Below are 17,626 nucleotides of genomic sequence, written 5' to 3'. Positions count from 1 at the left end.
CACAGCACTGTCATTAAGTGCAGAGATCAAAGGACACACCCAAATGGCACATTTTGCTCAGTGGCAATTTTAACATGCACAACATAATAAATTATCTATGGATGATTTTTATGCTAGAACTTTACATATGTACTCTGGAGACACCTAAGATTTATTTGACATCTTAAAGTCTTGTGAAATGTCCCCTTTAATGAAAGCAGAGGGACTCGCCCACAGACCCTCCCCTCAAAGTAATCAGGACAGAAGTGGTCATGAATTGACATGAATGTGTCTCTTGTCCAATTGCAATCTGACCAAAACACATCTTTTCGTATAAACAGCCACAAAATTATTGTATTCTAAACAGAGATGGCAATAAAGATGTTTGTTTGAATGCGAAGGAAAGTTTCTGGTAAATGTATACCGGTTTAAAGACCTGTCAGCTCCAATATTGTGCGGCAAATCACTGATCTGGTCAAGTTACTGTTCCAAGCCCTAACATTAAAGGATTAGTCCATTTTCTTAAAAAATCCAGATAATTTACTTACCACCATGTCATCCAAAATGTTAATGTCTTTCTTTATTCAGTCGAGAAGAAATTATGTTTTTTGAGGAAAACATTCCAGGATTTTTCTCATTTTAATGGACTTTAATGGACTCCAACACTTAAAAGTTTTAATGCAGTTTAAAATTGCAGTTTCAAATGATCTCAAATGAGGCATAAGGGTCTTATCTAGCGAAACGATTGTCATTTTTGGCAAGAAAAATATGCACTTTTAAACCACAACTTCTCGTGTTCCTCCGGTCCTGTGACGCGCCAGCGCGACCTCACGTAATACGGATGACGTATCGAAACTACGCCCAAGTGTGGAGAAAGAGGACTGTTCAGTTTATTGTTTAAAATGTTCCGCAAATGTGCATTTCATTTATGTAACACGTGACCTTTCCACGGCATTATGAAATTATGTGAGGTCGCGCTGGCTCGTCACACAGCCGAAGGAAGAAGAGAAGTTGTGGTTTAAAAGTGCATATGTTTTATTTTCCTTGCCAAAAATGACAATCGTTTCGCTAGATAAGACCCATATGCCTCGTTTGGGATCGTTTAGAGTCCTTTGAAACTGCAATATTAAACTGCATTAAACCTGTTAAGTGTTGGGGTCCATTAAAGTCCATTAAAATTAGAATAATCCTGGAAGGTTTTCCTCAAAAAACATAATTCTTCTCGACTGAACAAAGAACGATATCAACATTTTGGATGGCATGGTGGTGAGTAGATTATCTGGATTTTTTTTTTAAAGAAAATGGACTAATCCTTTAAGCTGCTGTTACAGAGAATAGTGTTTTATAAAATCTAAAGGTTTATCCAAAAATACAGATTAGAGCAAAAAATACAAATATGGCGTCACAATGATAACTTCGAATTTCATTGGTTCTTTCGCATATGACAACTAGTCACAAGCCACATATAAGACAGAATAAAACATATTGATAACTCATCTCGCACTACAGCTTTTTTGTCCAATCAGTTGCTAGAATGGGAATTTCCCTCTTTCCGCAAACACATATCCTCCACATTAAACCAGCATAGCAAACTCACATAAAATAGCATCCGTGATTCTTTTTGTTCTCATTGCACACAATTCCTCAGTGCATGTGATTCTCATTCAGATGAAATCATAAAAGTATGCAACATCTAGTTTATCCAATTAATTTGGGATGTCAACTGACACCCTATGATTTGCTTTAAAACATATCAGGATTTGATCTGTCAGTGATGGTGACAAACAGTCGAGATTTGCATCCTCCATCGATCCAAATATGCAATTTGAATTATTTACACCAATTTATATTGAACATCAGTAGGCTTATTGTTTGATTTATGCACATAAAACAGTAAATATTAATGAAAGCATCTGTGCGTTATTGTATGGGCGTGAATTGTTTTCTCTCTGTGAGTGAATACGTACGTGTGTTATTGAATATTGTTAAAGTAGGGGATTCCCAAACACAGTCGTTCCATTCATCAACACAAACTTCCTTTCATCAAGCGGTCAAAAATAGCACAGTGCATGAAATGTTCATATGGACGTCTCTCTCTCTAACACACACACATACACAAACCCACATAAATACAACTAATTTAGTCCTGTTTCAAAACAACAATAAACAGCAATAATACACAGTCGCTGACCTCATTAGCACAGCCTTTGTTCATCACAGTGCGTGTATGTGTATGTGTGTGTGTGTGTCAGTGTTTGTCCTCCAGCGTACAGTAAATAGAGAAATAAAAGATGAGAGGTTCTTGTGAAGTTTTCTGCCTCCAGCCGCTGAGTCTGGAATCTTGGCCAAATTTCCGCTGTGGTGTAGGTGTGGTGCCCGACTCCTGTTCTTTCGCACAGGCGCGAGCGCTGACACAGAGACAGCGGCAGACAGCAGCGAAATGGGCGTGCCATCACACGCGGGCAGGAGGCCAGCGAGCGGCCACGCCAAACCTGGCACCTTCATAAGCGGCCTCGAGGGGCCAGGCGAGTCAAAGATCAGCTGTCCTTTCTTTTTCCTGACCCCTGCTGCTTCTTCCCTTACTATTCTCAATCTCTCTCTCTCTCTTTCTTGGTATCTCTTGATCTTATCAGGTCCCGTCATGGCGGCCAGCGTCTTTGACTTCCTGCTTCTTGAGGTGGGGTGGGGGGCAGGAGGTGGAATAGAGGAATGGTGAGACGTTCGCACACACATTTACTGTGAGAATGTCCAGGGGGATGCAGAGCAGACAGCCAGGCGAAGACCACTGTCACGTATCCAACTCTGGCCATCTAAAAAAAAAGGGAGCGACCTTCCCGTCCACGCAACATCTACCAGTAAATCACTGACACAGCAGAAGCATGCTCGAATTCCGCGATTGAAAGAACACAATGAAGCATTTGAGAAGTCGATGTAATAAGTATAAATAATGATAATGGCAAAACAGATTTCATTTATATTTTAAAAAATTCTAATATCCTATTCCTGGGCTGCCTACTGAACTTACGAAACTAAATATGCTTTACATACAAATCACATTATTATTTTTTTCTTTCTTTGCAGCTTAAACTCTTACGCCCCGCCTCGATTTATTCTTAGAGCGGAGAAATATTGATATAGTGCTCAATGGGGGGAGAAATTGGCTGAATGCAGCCATCTAAGACTGGATGAATTACTTAGGTGTGGAAATGAGGACCCACACCATTTATTTGTGGCTTTTACATAGACGTCAGTTATTTTACACACACACGTTCTCAGCTCTTTCAGGGTATATCAAGCATTTTCTTTTTAACATACGCAACATTATTGCATGGTCATTGGTTTTCATTGTTTGGATCTGTGTGTGTCCAACTGTATTTGTGTGTTAAGAGTGATGGTCTTCAACTTTCACATCCTCTGAGGTTAAACGATTGTGTTCAATGCTTGTTGACCGTGACCCTTCTCAAAAGAAGAGAGGCAGGCCGACATCCCATCTCATTAAGAGGTCGCTCGACCTGACTCACCCAATGCTGCCATTTCGTGTATTTCTATTATAGGGTGTTTCTGAAACAGACACTTTTGTGTCCTAGAGACAGGGTCACCAGTTAGCGAACCGTGGTTCGGATCTGGACCTTGGGTGACACATAAATAACCATTAAAGTATTTAATACAGGAGGAAGAAAAAGTATGTGAACCTCTTGGAATTTCATGGTTTTCTGAATGAATTTGTCATCAAATGTGATCTGATTTTCAGCTATGTGTCTAAAAATAATTACACATTTTTTTTTATTGAACATACTCATTCAATATTCAAAATGGAAGTGGAAAAAGTAAGTGAACCCTTAGAATTAATAACTGCTTGACCCCCTTGGCAGCAATAACCTCAACCAGGCGCTTCCTTTAGGTGCTGTGAATCAGTCCTGCACATTGTTGCATTGTTGAGAAATAATTTTAGCCCGTTTTTCCTGGCAGAACTGCTTTAGCTCTGTCATATTTTTTGGAAGTCTCATGTGTACAGCCCTCTACAAGTCAATTCATAGCATTGCTATTGGGTTGAGATCTGGGCACTGACTTGGCCAGATTTTGTTTTTTTGGAAGCCATTCTGTTGTGGACTTGCTACAGTGTTTTGGGTCGTTGTCCTTTTACACAGTTTCAGCTGACTTACAGACATTCTTACATTATCCTGAAGAAATGTCTGATATACTTGGGAAGTCATCTTGCTCTCAATGATTGCAAGCTGGTCAGTCTCTGATGCAGCAAAGCAGGCCCAGATCATGATGTTTCCTCTACCATACTTTACAGTTGGGATGATGTTTTCATGATGATATGCCGTGCCCTTTCTACGCCAGCGCTGTGTGTTTTTCCAAATAGTTCAATCTTAATTACATCAGTCCACAAAACATTTAGCCAATACTGCTGTGAAGTATCAATGTGCTCTTTTGCAATTCCAGGCGTGCAGCAATGTTCTTTTTAGTAGGCAGTGGCTTTCTTCGTGGTGTCCTGCCATGGATACCCTGCTTGTTCAGTGTTTTACGTATATTGTAGACTCATGAACAGAGATGTTAGCAAGTTCCAATGATGCCTTCAAATCTTTGGCTGTAATTCGGGGTTGTTTCTTCGTTGTGCTCTTGGTGTCATTTTGACTGGTCGCCCACTTCTTGGAAGAGTAGCAACAGTCCCAAAGCGTCTGTAGACTGGTGAATTTCCAAAGTTTTTTAAATAACTTTGTAACCCTTTCCAGCTTTATGTAAAGTGACAATTCTTGATTGTAGCTCCTCTGAAAGCTCTTTTTGGGGAGGAGGGGCTCACATAAGCGTGTTCTTCTTGTGCAGAGCAAACTCCAAACTTTTGAGGGGGTTTTATCAGTCAAAGTAGCTGTAGTCCTAATCTCCAAACGTATTATTTTAACCAGACTCCAGGTGTGCTAAAACCTGACTTTTTTGAGGTCATTAACTCAAGGGTTCACATACTTTTTCCACAAGATTTTTTTGGTTGTTCTCAATAAAGACAGAATTTTTTGTGTAATTATTTTTAGACACATTATGTTTGTCAATACCCTTGACTTTGAAGATCAGATCCAGCCTGGTCTCACTGTTAATACGTAGTATTTACACGTAACTTTAAAAAGCAAAAAACGTATTTTTTGTACGTTTAAATAGATGCTATGTAGACGTATTTACAACATTTAAACGTAGCATTATTACGTTTTGACAGCTAAAAACGTAAAACATTTACGTATCTTTCATTCCATAAAGACTCAAAGAGCCAATGAGCTTTTGATATCACTGCCGTAAAGCAATGTGTGGTAAAGCTTCTTGAGGCGGGATATTTGAATTCACATTAACGAACGCGCGATCTGACTTTACGGTTGCTGATGAGAACTCGAATCAAGATTGCTGGATAAAGGGCTGAATTTGGATCTGTTCCTCGCAATCGCATGAATTTTAAAGATGCGGATTACAACAAATGAATAAAAGTAACATCTTTTGTGAATGTATGTTGTATTTTGTTGTAATTATTGCTTAGTAGTAATAATAGCGTATTACATAGAAGACAGCAGGAGAAAACACGTTTTTGTGTATCATGGCAAACAAACTAAATATAAATACAGAAATGTTATTCATTTTTAAGTTTTAAAATGTTAAATATTGTGAAATTCTTTGAATATCATAATCATTTCATTAGATAAATGGGTAAACTGTCTTAAATAAATAAGTCTGAAAATATGACTGATAAGATGTCATTATGAGTAAGAAACGGCAATGCCGATTTAATATTTATGAATAGGAGTAACTTACGTACAAATTTGTATGTTTGTAAAGGATATTGTACGTTTCAGTGTGATTTAAACGTAAGTAAATGCACGTATTGTACAACCACACTGAAACGTAAAAATACACACGTATTCTCATGAGATCACGTTGTCAGATCACATTTTATGACAAATTTATTCAGAAAACTATGAAATTCCAAAAGGTTCACATAATTTTTCTTGCTACCGTATTTTCTGCAGTTACAATGAGCAGTGTGTCAATTCAAATTAATTGAGCATTCTGTTGTTGCATTTAATGGTGATACTTTATCGCTATAGCTTCTAATATTTTGATCTAAAGCCAAACGCCCTAGACAAAGTATTATTTTAATAACAGTAGTGTACTGTAAACACGGTGAGCAACTACATCATATATTAATACATGCTACAACACAACAGAAAACTGAAATGACGCAAGGTAAATGTATTTTTATCTGTTTGTTTGATGTTAGTATAGTCATATTTTTTATAATAAAATGATCCAAAGACATTACTTGAAGCCCTTAAAACCATTTTTTCTTACTTTCAAGACCTCCTATGTGCCATAAATAGTTGTATATGAATGTAATAATGATGGCTAATGAAAAAACATCTAATTAGACTTTTAAGATTTCCAATTTTTTTACAAAATATAGAAACTGACCTTCAGTTGTGATATAAATCTAGCCAGTTTGTGTACTTGTGTTGTACTGTATTTATATGAAATGTGTAAAGAAGTCTCCATATATTTTATGTTCTTTTTTTCGAATCAAGCTGCAATTACGTCAAATTATTTTTTGGTCAACATGTGTAAAACTTATTTATTTGTGTATTTATGAATTATAAAATGCATGAATTAAGCCTTAAATGAGCCTTTCACCCATAAAAACATTAATATTTCTTGAAAGTGTGTCATATTTGTAGTTGAAATGTAACATACATTTCGAATTTGGTGCCTATTTGACGGAGAAAAGGGGTGTTTGTAGTATCACCCCCTCAACAAAGATATTGGACTTCCTGCTTTCAATGATGCAAAATGATGATGAAGGAAGTGCAAAACTGAAATCTGTATTTCTCCTGTCTCAGCGGCAACTGAGGAAATGATGCACGACCATTCAAAAACATGACTGGGGTTCTAACTATACAAAGCTTAATGCAAATGAGTGAAGTGTCCCTAGACTATAAAGACTATAGTTCACCCAAAAATTTAAAATAGCCCATGAGCCCAAAACGCATATTTTACTCACCCTCGAGCCATCCTAGATGTATATGACTTTCTTCGCTCAGCCGAACACAGTCAGTTATATTAAATATTATAAAACGGCTCATTCTGGTTATTCATTCTGATTGGTTGAAACGCGTTCTAAGCCGTGATAAAATACCCCGGTAAACCCACGGTTCAGACCGCATCACAAGTATCACTGCGCCACTGTTGCTGTGTACTGATTTATGAAAACAAACACCACAGTCTTTAACACCTTTGCACAATTATGGCGATTTCCAGATAAATGTCAATAAATATTGTTGAGTCATCTCGTCAATAAAGAGAAAACGTTCTCTGAGTTGTTTTTGTCTTAAATTGATATTTCCGCTATTATCCACTAGATGGCAATCTTACCCAACTTAAACACTGACGCATTCACTCAACACAACAACGTTGTGGTGGATTTAGCGTGACGTGTGAGTTTTGATCAGGATCGGAATCTGATCTCTTACAAAAGTTCTTCACAAAAATGGAATTATCTCCGCTTTTAGCTGAAAATTTGAGAGGTGATAACTGATAAGAGAACAAATGAAGGTAGGATGAAACGGTTTTTTTTGTTGTTGTTGGAAAGCGGATGGACTGTTCTTTCATTTGATATTTTATGTTTATTTAAAGAAGATAATTTTTCTGTAACCCATTAAACTAAAACTGGGTGGCAATTTAAAAAAACCGCTGACGGGGAAAGAGTTAAGCATGCTTCCAAGCATATTTGATCATCACTTCAACAGTTGCACGATATAAATGTTAATGTATATTTTTAGATGAATGTTGATATAAATCCACAGTCTTAAATCATATTTTCATTGTATCTTTGCTGCGTCTCCGCTTCGCGTCGTGCCTAACAACGCCCCTTAGCTGTTATAAAATGAACTGGTAACCCACTGCTTCTTGGGGTTTATTGCTTTAATATCCTGGCTCTTTTCCAGCCTGATCTCGTGTATATTTTACGAGTTGACTAATTTGTATGAATTTGTACAAAGTAAATTGTATAAAAACTTTTTAATTATCGTAAAAAACAATAATAAAACCCCACCTCTAACCCCAGTGTCACAGGGGTGAAAGCAAATGTAAGAATATAGTCATACGAATTAATATAAATTAGCCAACTCATAAAATGCGTATGAATGAGAGTGCCATGAGAACTTTATAATGGCATTGGATGGGGCCCTATTATTAAAACTCCAAAAAGCGCATCTCAGCCTTCCACCTGACCTCAATTGTCCCATACAGCCATAGTTATAAAATTTGAAATATATATATAACTGTGGGGCGGTTTCCCGTAAAGGGTTTATCCTAGTCAAAAATTAAAATGCATGTTTAAGCTGTCTTAGTTTGAAAACACTTTGTACATATCTTAACATATATCAGTGCTATTGTTTTGTCTCAAGATGCAAATCAGTATTGTTTTTTTTTGCTTTTGTAGGTTTACATTAATGTCCTAATATAACTAATAGCCTAGTCCTGGATTTATCTAAACCCTGTCTCCTGTATGGATTAGTTTTTGATGGATGGATGGATGCACTTTTTGGTGCTTTAAAAATGGGGCACTATGCAATGCCATTATAAAGCTGAAAAGAGCCAGGATATGATTTAATATAAGCTCGACAGTGTTTGGCTGAAAATTAAAATTATAAACACATAGGATGGCTTAAGTGTAAGTAAGTGTAAAATATGGGCTTATTTTCTTTTTTGTGCAAACTATTCCTTTAAGAGAAAATTATAGAAAATGTTCTGCTCCCTCACACCTATTTATATAAACTCCCTTTTTACTTACATGTTAATGAAGTTAATAAAACTCATTGCTAAGTGTGAATTTAATCCCAGCTGTTTAATGATCCACCTCCTCCCAATGCAACAGGAGTAAATAAATGCTGTGGTTACCCTGCACATGACCAGGACTTCAGCTCATTAGACTATAAAACTAATCTTTAGATTAGCAATAAAAATGCTTTAGTTTATGTACTGTATTTGGCAGACACTTTTACATACACACCTCTTTGGTCACACTTCAAATTATTCTATGCTCTTACATAAGATAAGATGTATACCGTGTTGTTACTGTAAATTGAATACAGAATAGACTATATTTAAAGAATTTGCATGTAAATACATTCTTGACCCTATCCCAAAACCCAACCCTAACCCTAGCCTGACAACACAGTATATTAGATGCATTTTTCTTGTAAGTACACGTCAATGTTTTTGGTGTTTGTTCTCTGGAAATCAAACCCATGACCCCTCTGTTAGGGCAGATGTTTGCACACAGAGATGCATGCTGGCTCACGCTGAACCTATATGAGTTAAACATTATATATTATATTTTTATAATAATACACTACAGTTTTGTCTATAAATAACTAACATATAACATTAAAACTTTGTTTGTGTGTGTGTGGCATGTCTGTACATTTGTGTTTCTTGTTACAAGTTGTTAACGGCTTTCTTTGTGGTCTTAACTCTCAATACAACCCTCAAATCAGGGTTTCTGTTATGTGTGTGCGCGTTTTCTGATTTAGTGTATGTGCCCTATATGTGTGTGTGTGTGTGTGTGTGCAGGCCTGAAACAATGGCACGCTCAGATTACATCGTTCTGTGTGTGGAGGGGGCATTGTGGGGAGAGGCTGAACTCCCACTGGCCGCCCCTCCCGCCTCTTCTGTCCAAGCTGAAGCTCTGATTGGTTTAAGCCATGTATATATTTACAGCATGAGTTCATCAAAACTCACAACAACTTTAAAACTCAGCACAAGAGCCGTCTGCTCAGTCCGCTCAGGAGTTACAAAACACAAACATCTGTGGGATTTTATACTTCTGAAACCTCAGCAGCTCTTCTTTTTTTGTGTTTCGTGTCATTTGTGTCACTGGTTAGCCAGTATTTAAAGTTACTACCGAAAGACTAACAAAAGGTGACCAGTTCTACTATTCCTGCTGCTTTAACAGCGTGCTTTAACTGTGGTGGTCTCGTTGGAATGAATATATCTGAGTCTAGTTGTTGTCAAGAGTCCAGTTCTCAGCCCAGCCAGGTTGTGGAGCGTGGAACATGGGGTGCACCGTCCTGCACTCCGGGCCCTGACAGGGGACATGGTTTTAACCACAGCCGGACCACAGAACTGATGCCGGTGCCCGGCTCCAAAACGCGGACCGGATCCCGAACCACGAGCAGTGGAGGAGCCACAGAGACCAGGGCGGGAAGCCCAGACTCAACCCGGCCCGGTGCTCTGACCCTGGGCTCCGTCGAGGGAAAATCTGATTCGCGGATCAGGAGGCCGATGAACGCTTTCATGGTGTGGGCGAAAGATGAGCGCAAACGTCTGGCCCTGCAGAATCCGGACCTGCATAATGCTGTACTCAGTAAGATGCTCGGTCAGTCTGTTGCTGTAGTTCACTGATGGGGGGTCATTGTAGTAAATCACCTTGTGACATGACTGAAAACCAGGAGAGGTTTACATTTGGGTTAAGTGGTTTGATGCTGCGTGATATTTTACACCAAGTGCTTTAAAAAGCACAACTGTGTGCGCTTTATAATTTATTCAAAAGACTGCTAATGTGATCAAGAGCACTGTAGGATGAAATCATTGCTTGAAGTCTTGAAGATCCATACCAAAGTATCTTAGTACTAATAAATTACTGTAGCACTGTGCCAAACAATTACCACACTGGCTGTAAAATAAATATTTTTGCATATAAATTGAATCAACTTGGGGATTTTATAAAATAAAGTTTACATAACTAAAGCAAATTCAACTTGATTTAATTACAAGTTAGAGCAACTCATCACTTGCCAAGATATTTGAAACGATTTTTTTCACAATGCATTTGCACTAATTCAGAATAAAAGCAATTAAAAGTAAATGCTCATAATTAATGTTCAAAGTGAAAAAAACATAATATTTTATTATTCTATTTTTATTTTGTTCAAATGATGTTGGCTTTGCTTAAAAAATCAGCCCATTTCCCATCCCGCTGTTTCTGTATAATCAGACTGTTTTGTTTTCATTTAAACTAACAAACTAAATTTGTTTATTGCCATGCATACAAACACAAACACTTACACATGGCAGTCTATTATTGTAATCGTCAAAATTGTCAATTCATCTCATGCAGGTCCAAATTATAGATGAGAAAATGCCAGTTTTGGCAGGCGTGATGGAAGTAATTCGAAAAGTTGCACAATATTTGTGTTTCGCTCTTTCTGGGGGAGACAAATCTGATGTCCTCAGTTTTTTCCTATTGTTTTTAAGATACATCGAATGCCCTGTTACTAACACGGCCAAAGCAGACACATAAGCTTCTGATTGTCTGTAACCAGTGACCCATCAATAATCCAAAAACTGCAAACCCTGTCTATTCAGCAGCAATGTCCAGGTCACACGCACCTCTAGTTAGTTCATCTGTGACAAAAGCACAATGAGCAATGGGCAAAAATACATTTAAAGAAAAGATAAACTTGATCACCATAACGAATAACAAATTGGGGAGCGTTAGTGTTTTGTCTAGTGATAGATAGATAGATAGATAGATAGATAGATAGATAGATAGATAGATAGATAGATAGATAGATAGATAGATAGATAGATAGATAGATAGATAGATAGATAGATAGATAGATAGATAGATAGATCTAAATTTCTGCCTGAATAATAGTTTGTTAAATAAATACAAACATACACATAATATGCTTTCTATCATATATTATACATACATTGTAAAAAAGATTTGTTTAAATAAGTAAGTTACCTGGTTGCATTAACATTTTAAGTTCATTCAACTTAAAATAGTTAACTAAAAAGTGTGCAAAAATAGTTGTGTCAACTAATATTAAAGTTTAAGGCAACCAGGTACTTTTTTTACAATGTACATCTAATTTTCCCGATTTCAGAATAATCCAAATTATGTTGAATAATAAATCAAACGTTTTTGATGCTTTGGGATATGAAATACTAAATAAGTATAAATTATGTGAATATACTACACAAAGTACTAAAAATAATGTCATTTTTGCTTTCAGGTCAGTCCTGGAAGGCTCTGAACACACAAGACAAGCGTCCATTCGTTGAGGAAGCTGAAAGACTCCGACTGCAGCACCTCCAGGATCACCCAAACTATAAATACCGCCCTCGCCGTAAGAAACAGCCCAAGAAAATGAAACGCGTGGAACCAGGCCTGCTCCTTCAAGGCCTGGCCCACGGCATGGCCGGAGGTCCCGGACCTGGCGACTCCTATTCCCCGCATCGCCACGCCCATCACCTGTTGCCTCCTCTCGGACACTTCAGAGACCTCCACCCGTCTCCAGAGCTGGAGAGTTACGGCCTCCCCACGCCGGAGATGTCCCCGTTAGACGTGTTGGAAGAAGGAGGTGGCGATTCTGTGTTCTTCCCACCTCACATGCAGGAAGACGTGGCTTTGACTTCATGGATAAACTACCACCACCCCCAACACCCAAACCCCAGTCACCATGGAGGCCACCACCCTCATCACAATTCCCATAACCTCCAACATTCCCACTCACATCTTAACCAGAAGTCTCAGCTCGCCTGCCTTCCGATGCAGGAGAAATGCCTGGAGTCTACAAACCTGAATGCTCTCTATCCTCCCCAGCCCAACATGAGCCTCCCAGAACCATCCAAGGCTCTTCATGCCCCCAGCACTCCCACAGGTTATTACGGTCAGATATACGGGAGCAGTCAACCCCAGCCTGCATTTACATCTCACCTGGGCCAACTGTCTCCACCACCGGAGACCCCCGCCACAACGTCCGTCCCCTCGGTCGCTCAGGCCCCTCCATCATCTCTGGACACGTTAGACCACCTAGGACCCTCAGCGGAGTTCTGGGGCGAAATGGACAGGATTGAATTTGACCAATACCTGAATGCAAGCAGGACACGATTGAGCAGAAACGCTCCATGTGAGGAGAGCAGCGCTTTGATATCGGCCCTCTCGGACGCGAGCAGCGCCGTCTACTACAGCACGTGCATTACTGGATAAAACCGAGCGTCTGGCGCACACATGTACTTCTGATTCATTTCACTCATGTTATTTGATTCATTGTTCAGGGAGTCGTTTAGCTGGTGTTGTTTTAAATAAAGGTGGTTGCTGAACTCCATACGTGTCAAGGATGGTTCTCATTGTATAGACTGCACAAAAAAGCGTATTTCACAGCATGACTGGTCATTTCTAGACTCGATAACCTGTACTTTCTGAGGCTGTGGTCAATTTAAACCGATCATTTGCTGACTCCATACAGCTACTGTATTCTTACGGTCTCAAGTGAGGGTACTAGGAGGTGGAAGTCAAGAATGTGAATATTTTCATATATACACATATATAAAAAGCTTTAAGGTGCTTTTTATATTTGTTTATTTTTATAGACATTTTATATAAGGTTGGATTGAAATCGTATGCACTGGGTAGAGGACAACCACTCTAAGCTCTTTTGTACTGCACTTATCTTTCTCATTTCTTCAATTCCATTCAAAAACCATCTAAAAATATTGATCATTTACAAAGTATGATTTATATTGCAAATTCTCCCTCCCGTATGACTGAATTCGGCATTTCATGTATACATTTATTTTGTAATACTCACAGCTCATGAGAAACACAGCTCGGCAATAACTCCTGGTCTCCCTTTTGGTAATAATTATCTTCAAATAAAAAGAGTTTGCAATGAAAAAACAATGTCTCTGAGCTATTAAATCAACACGATTAAATTGAAAACACACAGTTGTACATAGTATTTCACCGAAAGACTTTCCCAAACCACAGCGCGCATGTGTTTTTCTAGATTCTCCTTTTGCTACAGTTTTTATAGTTTGTATTTCACATCAAATGTATCAATGAATATTTTGCTAAATAAAGTTGTCACTTAATATTGGGTATTTGTCCGAATTATTTAGTACAATTGAGGATTCATGCAAAGCTGCATTTCTTGTTTTCTTATGAAATACGCAAGCGAGAGCGAGATCAGGGCCACAATGTTTAAGTTGTAATTCAGTCTTGTCTCTCCGATTCCCTCCTCTAAAATTTTTGATCAGCCACAAAATGAGCTTGGCTCTTTAAGCTATTTTTTCCCCTAAAACCACGAACAAAAAGAAAACATTTCAGCTGAGGAGAACAAAACTGAAGCTGTCTACTCCTATGTCTTTATACGCAGAGAGTCAGCTCTGAGATTAAAGAAATGCTCCCTTATGTTGATTCACTCAGCACTGGAGGACAAAAAGATCGACGTATGTGTTTCAAAAAGGAAAGCGGCCTTTCCAAATCATTTACATTTCGGGCACAACTCCCAGTGTGTGTGATACCTCATACCGAATGCTACACATTTCATGTGTTCTTTTCCTCAAATATACACCCGTGTCACGCTGGTTATATTTGGATGTCGGTTCTGTCCACTGATTTTTCTGCCAAGACTTTAAGTGGACTCGGTTAGGTACTGCAGGGGTCGGCCGCCGTGCGGTAAAATTTCATCCCGCCAATTAATTAGCCATAAAATTAGGAGGAATGTCAAAACAGAGGAAGATCCTGGGGAAACTGGGGATGTTGGGATAGCTGGAATCTGTGTGTTTGAGAATATGTGTGTGTGTGTTGCAGCAGGAAGGATGTGTTTGAGGGAAGAGAAACGTTTTTTTTCTGTCCTGACCAGTTCCCTAAATGGAAAGAACAACAGACCAATCATGCAGGTCCAGTCATTCTTAAGTCCCATCTGCAGGTCAGCAAAACTGCACCACGTACGCTTACAACAGCATATTGAGTTTTCTCATGACATTCGCCATCAGAAGACACTATACTGCCTTTATTTTATTCAGTCCCAAAAATACACTAACGCACTAACTCGACTGAAATATTTCTCGTGATTTTAAAAATGTGACTTTTGTACACCAAAATATAATTGTGCCAACATATTCGTTTCTATCATTTTAAGAAAAACTGGACTGAAAGTTGGACTGAATAATGAAAAAGCAAAAGAGCTCAATATGTGAACTTCTACGTTTTAAAAGCATCTCAGGCTGAGATGTCAAAAAGCCGCTTGATAAAATGACAAGAGTGCAATTTTGCAAATTGTAGTCAAATGTCACCACACTGAAAAGTCTTAAATATAACAGTTTTGATTTATTTTGGATGCTTTTAGTCGCAAAACAATTCCCATATTCGTCTAGTTTACTGTTATTCTGCACTGTCTCAAAAAGTACACTGTTGCACCTAAAGAGGCCAAATTAGTACTTCATATTGGTATCACATAGTACATTTCAGTACCTAAAGTAAATATTGGTACCAAATGTATACATATTTGTATACATAATTGGTACATATTAGTAGGTCTATAACGATTTATTGTGCAAATGCGCGTTTTCTCAATGAATGAATTTGAATGAATTACGGTGAAATGCCGCCACATCCAAAAGCCAGGGGGCGCACTCGTGCAGAAACGCCACTTGTGCCAAAGAAGAAGTAGCGTTACAAACCCTATTCCAGGAAAAGTCTACAGGAATATGTATATCGCTGTTCTTCAAATTGTTTCAGGTATTTTCATGATAATAAAGAATATTTTGAATGATTTTGCTTTTTTAAATGCACGTTATAAACGACTCAGACTCATAATGATTTTAGATTAATAACGGACTTCTTACTGACCAAAACGCCATAGTACACGCACAAGCTGCGCATGAAACCCAGAATCGCGATGCAGATTCGATTTTAGACAGGTCTTTTTATTGGGACACGCGATATATCGTTAAAGCCCCACATATTAGTGATGCGCGGGTTGATCCAAAATGAGCAGGTGCCTGTGGTTACCCGCGGTTACAAGTCATCGAAAAATATTTTTAATGATATTCGGGTCGCGGTCGGTCAGGTCGTTTGAAATAAAGATGCCAATTACCTATTTTGAACAATTACTACTTTTAAAAAATGTGGGCCAAGAAGCTGGTTGGGTACAATAAATTTATTTATTTATTTATTTATTTATTTATTTATTTATTTATTTATTTATTTATTTATCTATTTATTTATTTATTTATTTATTTATTTGTTTTTGCGGTCTGAGTTGGGGGTTGTTTATACATTGACCCGCACATCACTGGTACATAGTAAGGTCTTTTGAAATGGTACTGCCCCTGTGACACTTTGGGACCATTTCTTCTGACAGTGTACAATGTGGAAAAATATAAATAAAGAATGAGTAAGTGTTTTTAAACAGCAGTGTATTTCTGCAATATTTGTGTATTTGTTTGATAGAAAGAGAGTCGTAAAGCTTTGTTTGTGGTTGTGTGTGTTCAATTTAGCAGTTTAGGGTTTATGGCACATCTGTGGCTTCATGAAGACATTAGAGAGGTTTTCATGACAACCCCTGGTGATTCTTTCAAATAAAACTGATTATAAAACTTGAATTTTTGGACGATCAAATCATCAAAACTATCACACATCTCACACAGCATTGCAGACTAAGAGTCTCTGACTTTTAAACATGCTAAAAAGACATTATTTTGTGTATTTGATGTGATACAATGTGTTTACGTGATTTATGGTTAAAAAGACACATTATTTTCCACATACAGTACATTTCTTAGCTCCAGATTTTACACTCTTTACGTACGCTAATCTGTACGTTGTGATTGGTCTGAATACCTCTGACGTCAGCCAGAAATGTGAAGCTCCTTACCATGTTTGAAAGATTCGTTCACAATGCAATGCTAACAGGAGTTAACTTACAGGCTGTGAGTCGGAAGCGGAAGGAATTATGATAATGTTGTCTTGTCTACAATTCGTGTGTTTGTTGTAGTCCAAGAAAAGAGATTTACGTTGGAAATAATAACTCGCGTCATCGCTTACCTTGGGGTTTGTACCTTTTGCATATCATTAACATGTACTAATACACACTTACACACCAAAGGAAATGTAAAATTTGTCATAATGGGTAAATATTGGACAGAACACACCGCTGGGTTAAAAATAACCTAAAGCTGGGTTGTTTAAATCTAACTGCTGGGTTATTACAATCCATGGTTGGGTAACTGTTTTAGGCCAAAAATAAAGTGAATCCAAACTGTGATTTTAAATTTTTGAATGGCACTGTGGCAAGAGATCGATAATCAAATGGTTGTCTCTGATAAAGGGAAAAACTGTGTGATCCAAACGTCTATATAATGAGATACAATTGCCCATCTCCCTTCAGAGTTCCCACATCAAAGAACCCTTTTCACATAGAGATTAGGGAAAATACATGGAACTGCGCCCGGGATTTGTCCGGGGATTGTTTGATTTTGGTTCATTCACATTGCCAATGATTTTCCAGAATCTGTCTGTTCATTCACACACACATGCCATAAAGATTCTGTAAAGACATGTGACGCATTTAACGTCTTGCACTTGTTATAGATTTTTTTCCGAAGAGTCTGAAGTTCGCTAATTATTCTTGATTTGTCTCTCGACAAACCATGCACGTGCATTTTTGTTTATTATAAGATCATAAAGGAGCATTCAAGCATATACGGCCCCTCACGGCATTGTTTCTGCTTTTTGTTTACACAGGACGTTTCCGTAAATGTTACGGCAATGTTACTAGGTCCGCTTTACGGAAGCAGTCCCAGAACATTTTCG

General features: G+C 38.1%; 1 protein-coding gene across 1 annotated transcript; it reads left to right on the top strand.

Annotated features, from left to right (window-relative positions):
* Window positions 1–9,750: 9,750 nt before the first annotated feature.
* On the top strand, window positions 9,751–13,899 carry sox18 (SRY-box transcription factor 18). The gene is made up of 2 exons (XM_055188908.2): window positions 9,751–10,393; window positions 12,039–13,899. The coding sequence occupies exons 1-2, from the start codon at window positions 10,000–10,002 to the stop codon at window positions 13,013–13,015; spliced, it is 1,371 nt and encodes a 456-aa protein (XP_055044883.2). The 5' UTR covers window positions 9,751–9,999; the 3' UTR covers window positions 13,016–13,899.
* Window positions 13,900–17,626: the final 3,727 nt, after the last annotated feature.

This window comes from Misgurnus anguillicaudatus, chromosome 13 (genome assembly GCF_027580225.2).
Source record: "Misgurnus anguillicaudatus chromosome 13, ASM2758022v2, whole genome shotgun sequence".
In the NCBI taxonomy this organism is placed as follows: domain Eukaryota; kingdom Metazoa; phylum Chordata; class Actinopteri; order Cypriniformes; family Cobitidae; genus Misgurnus; species Misgurnus anguillicaudatus.
The sequence above is the reverse complement of the archived record's forward strand: the minus strand, read 5'-3'. Positions and strand labels throughout refer to the sequence as shown.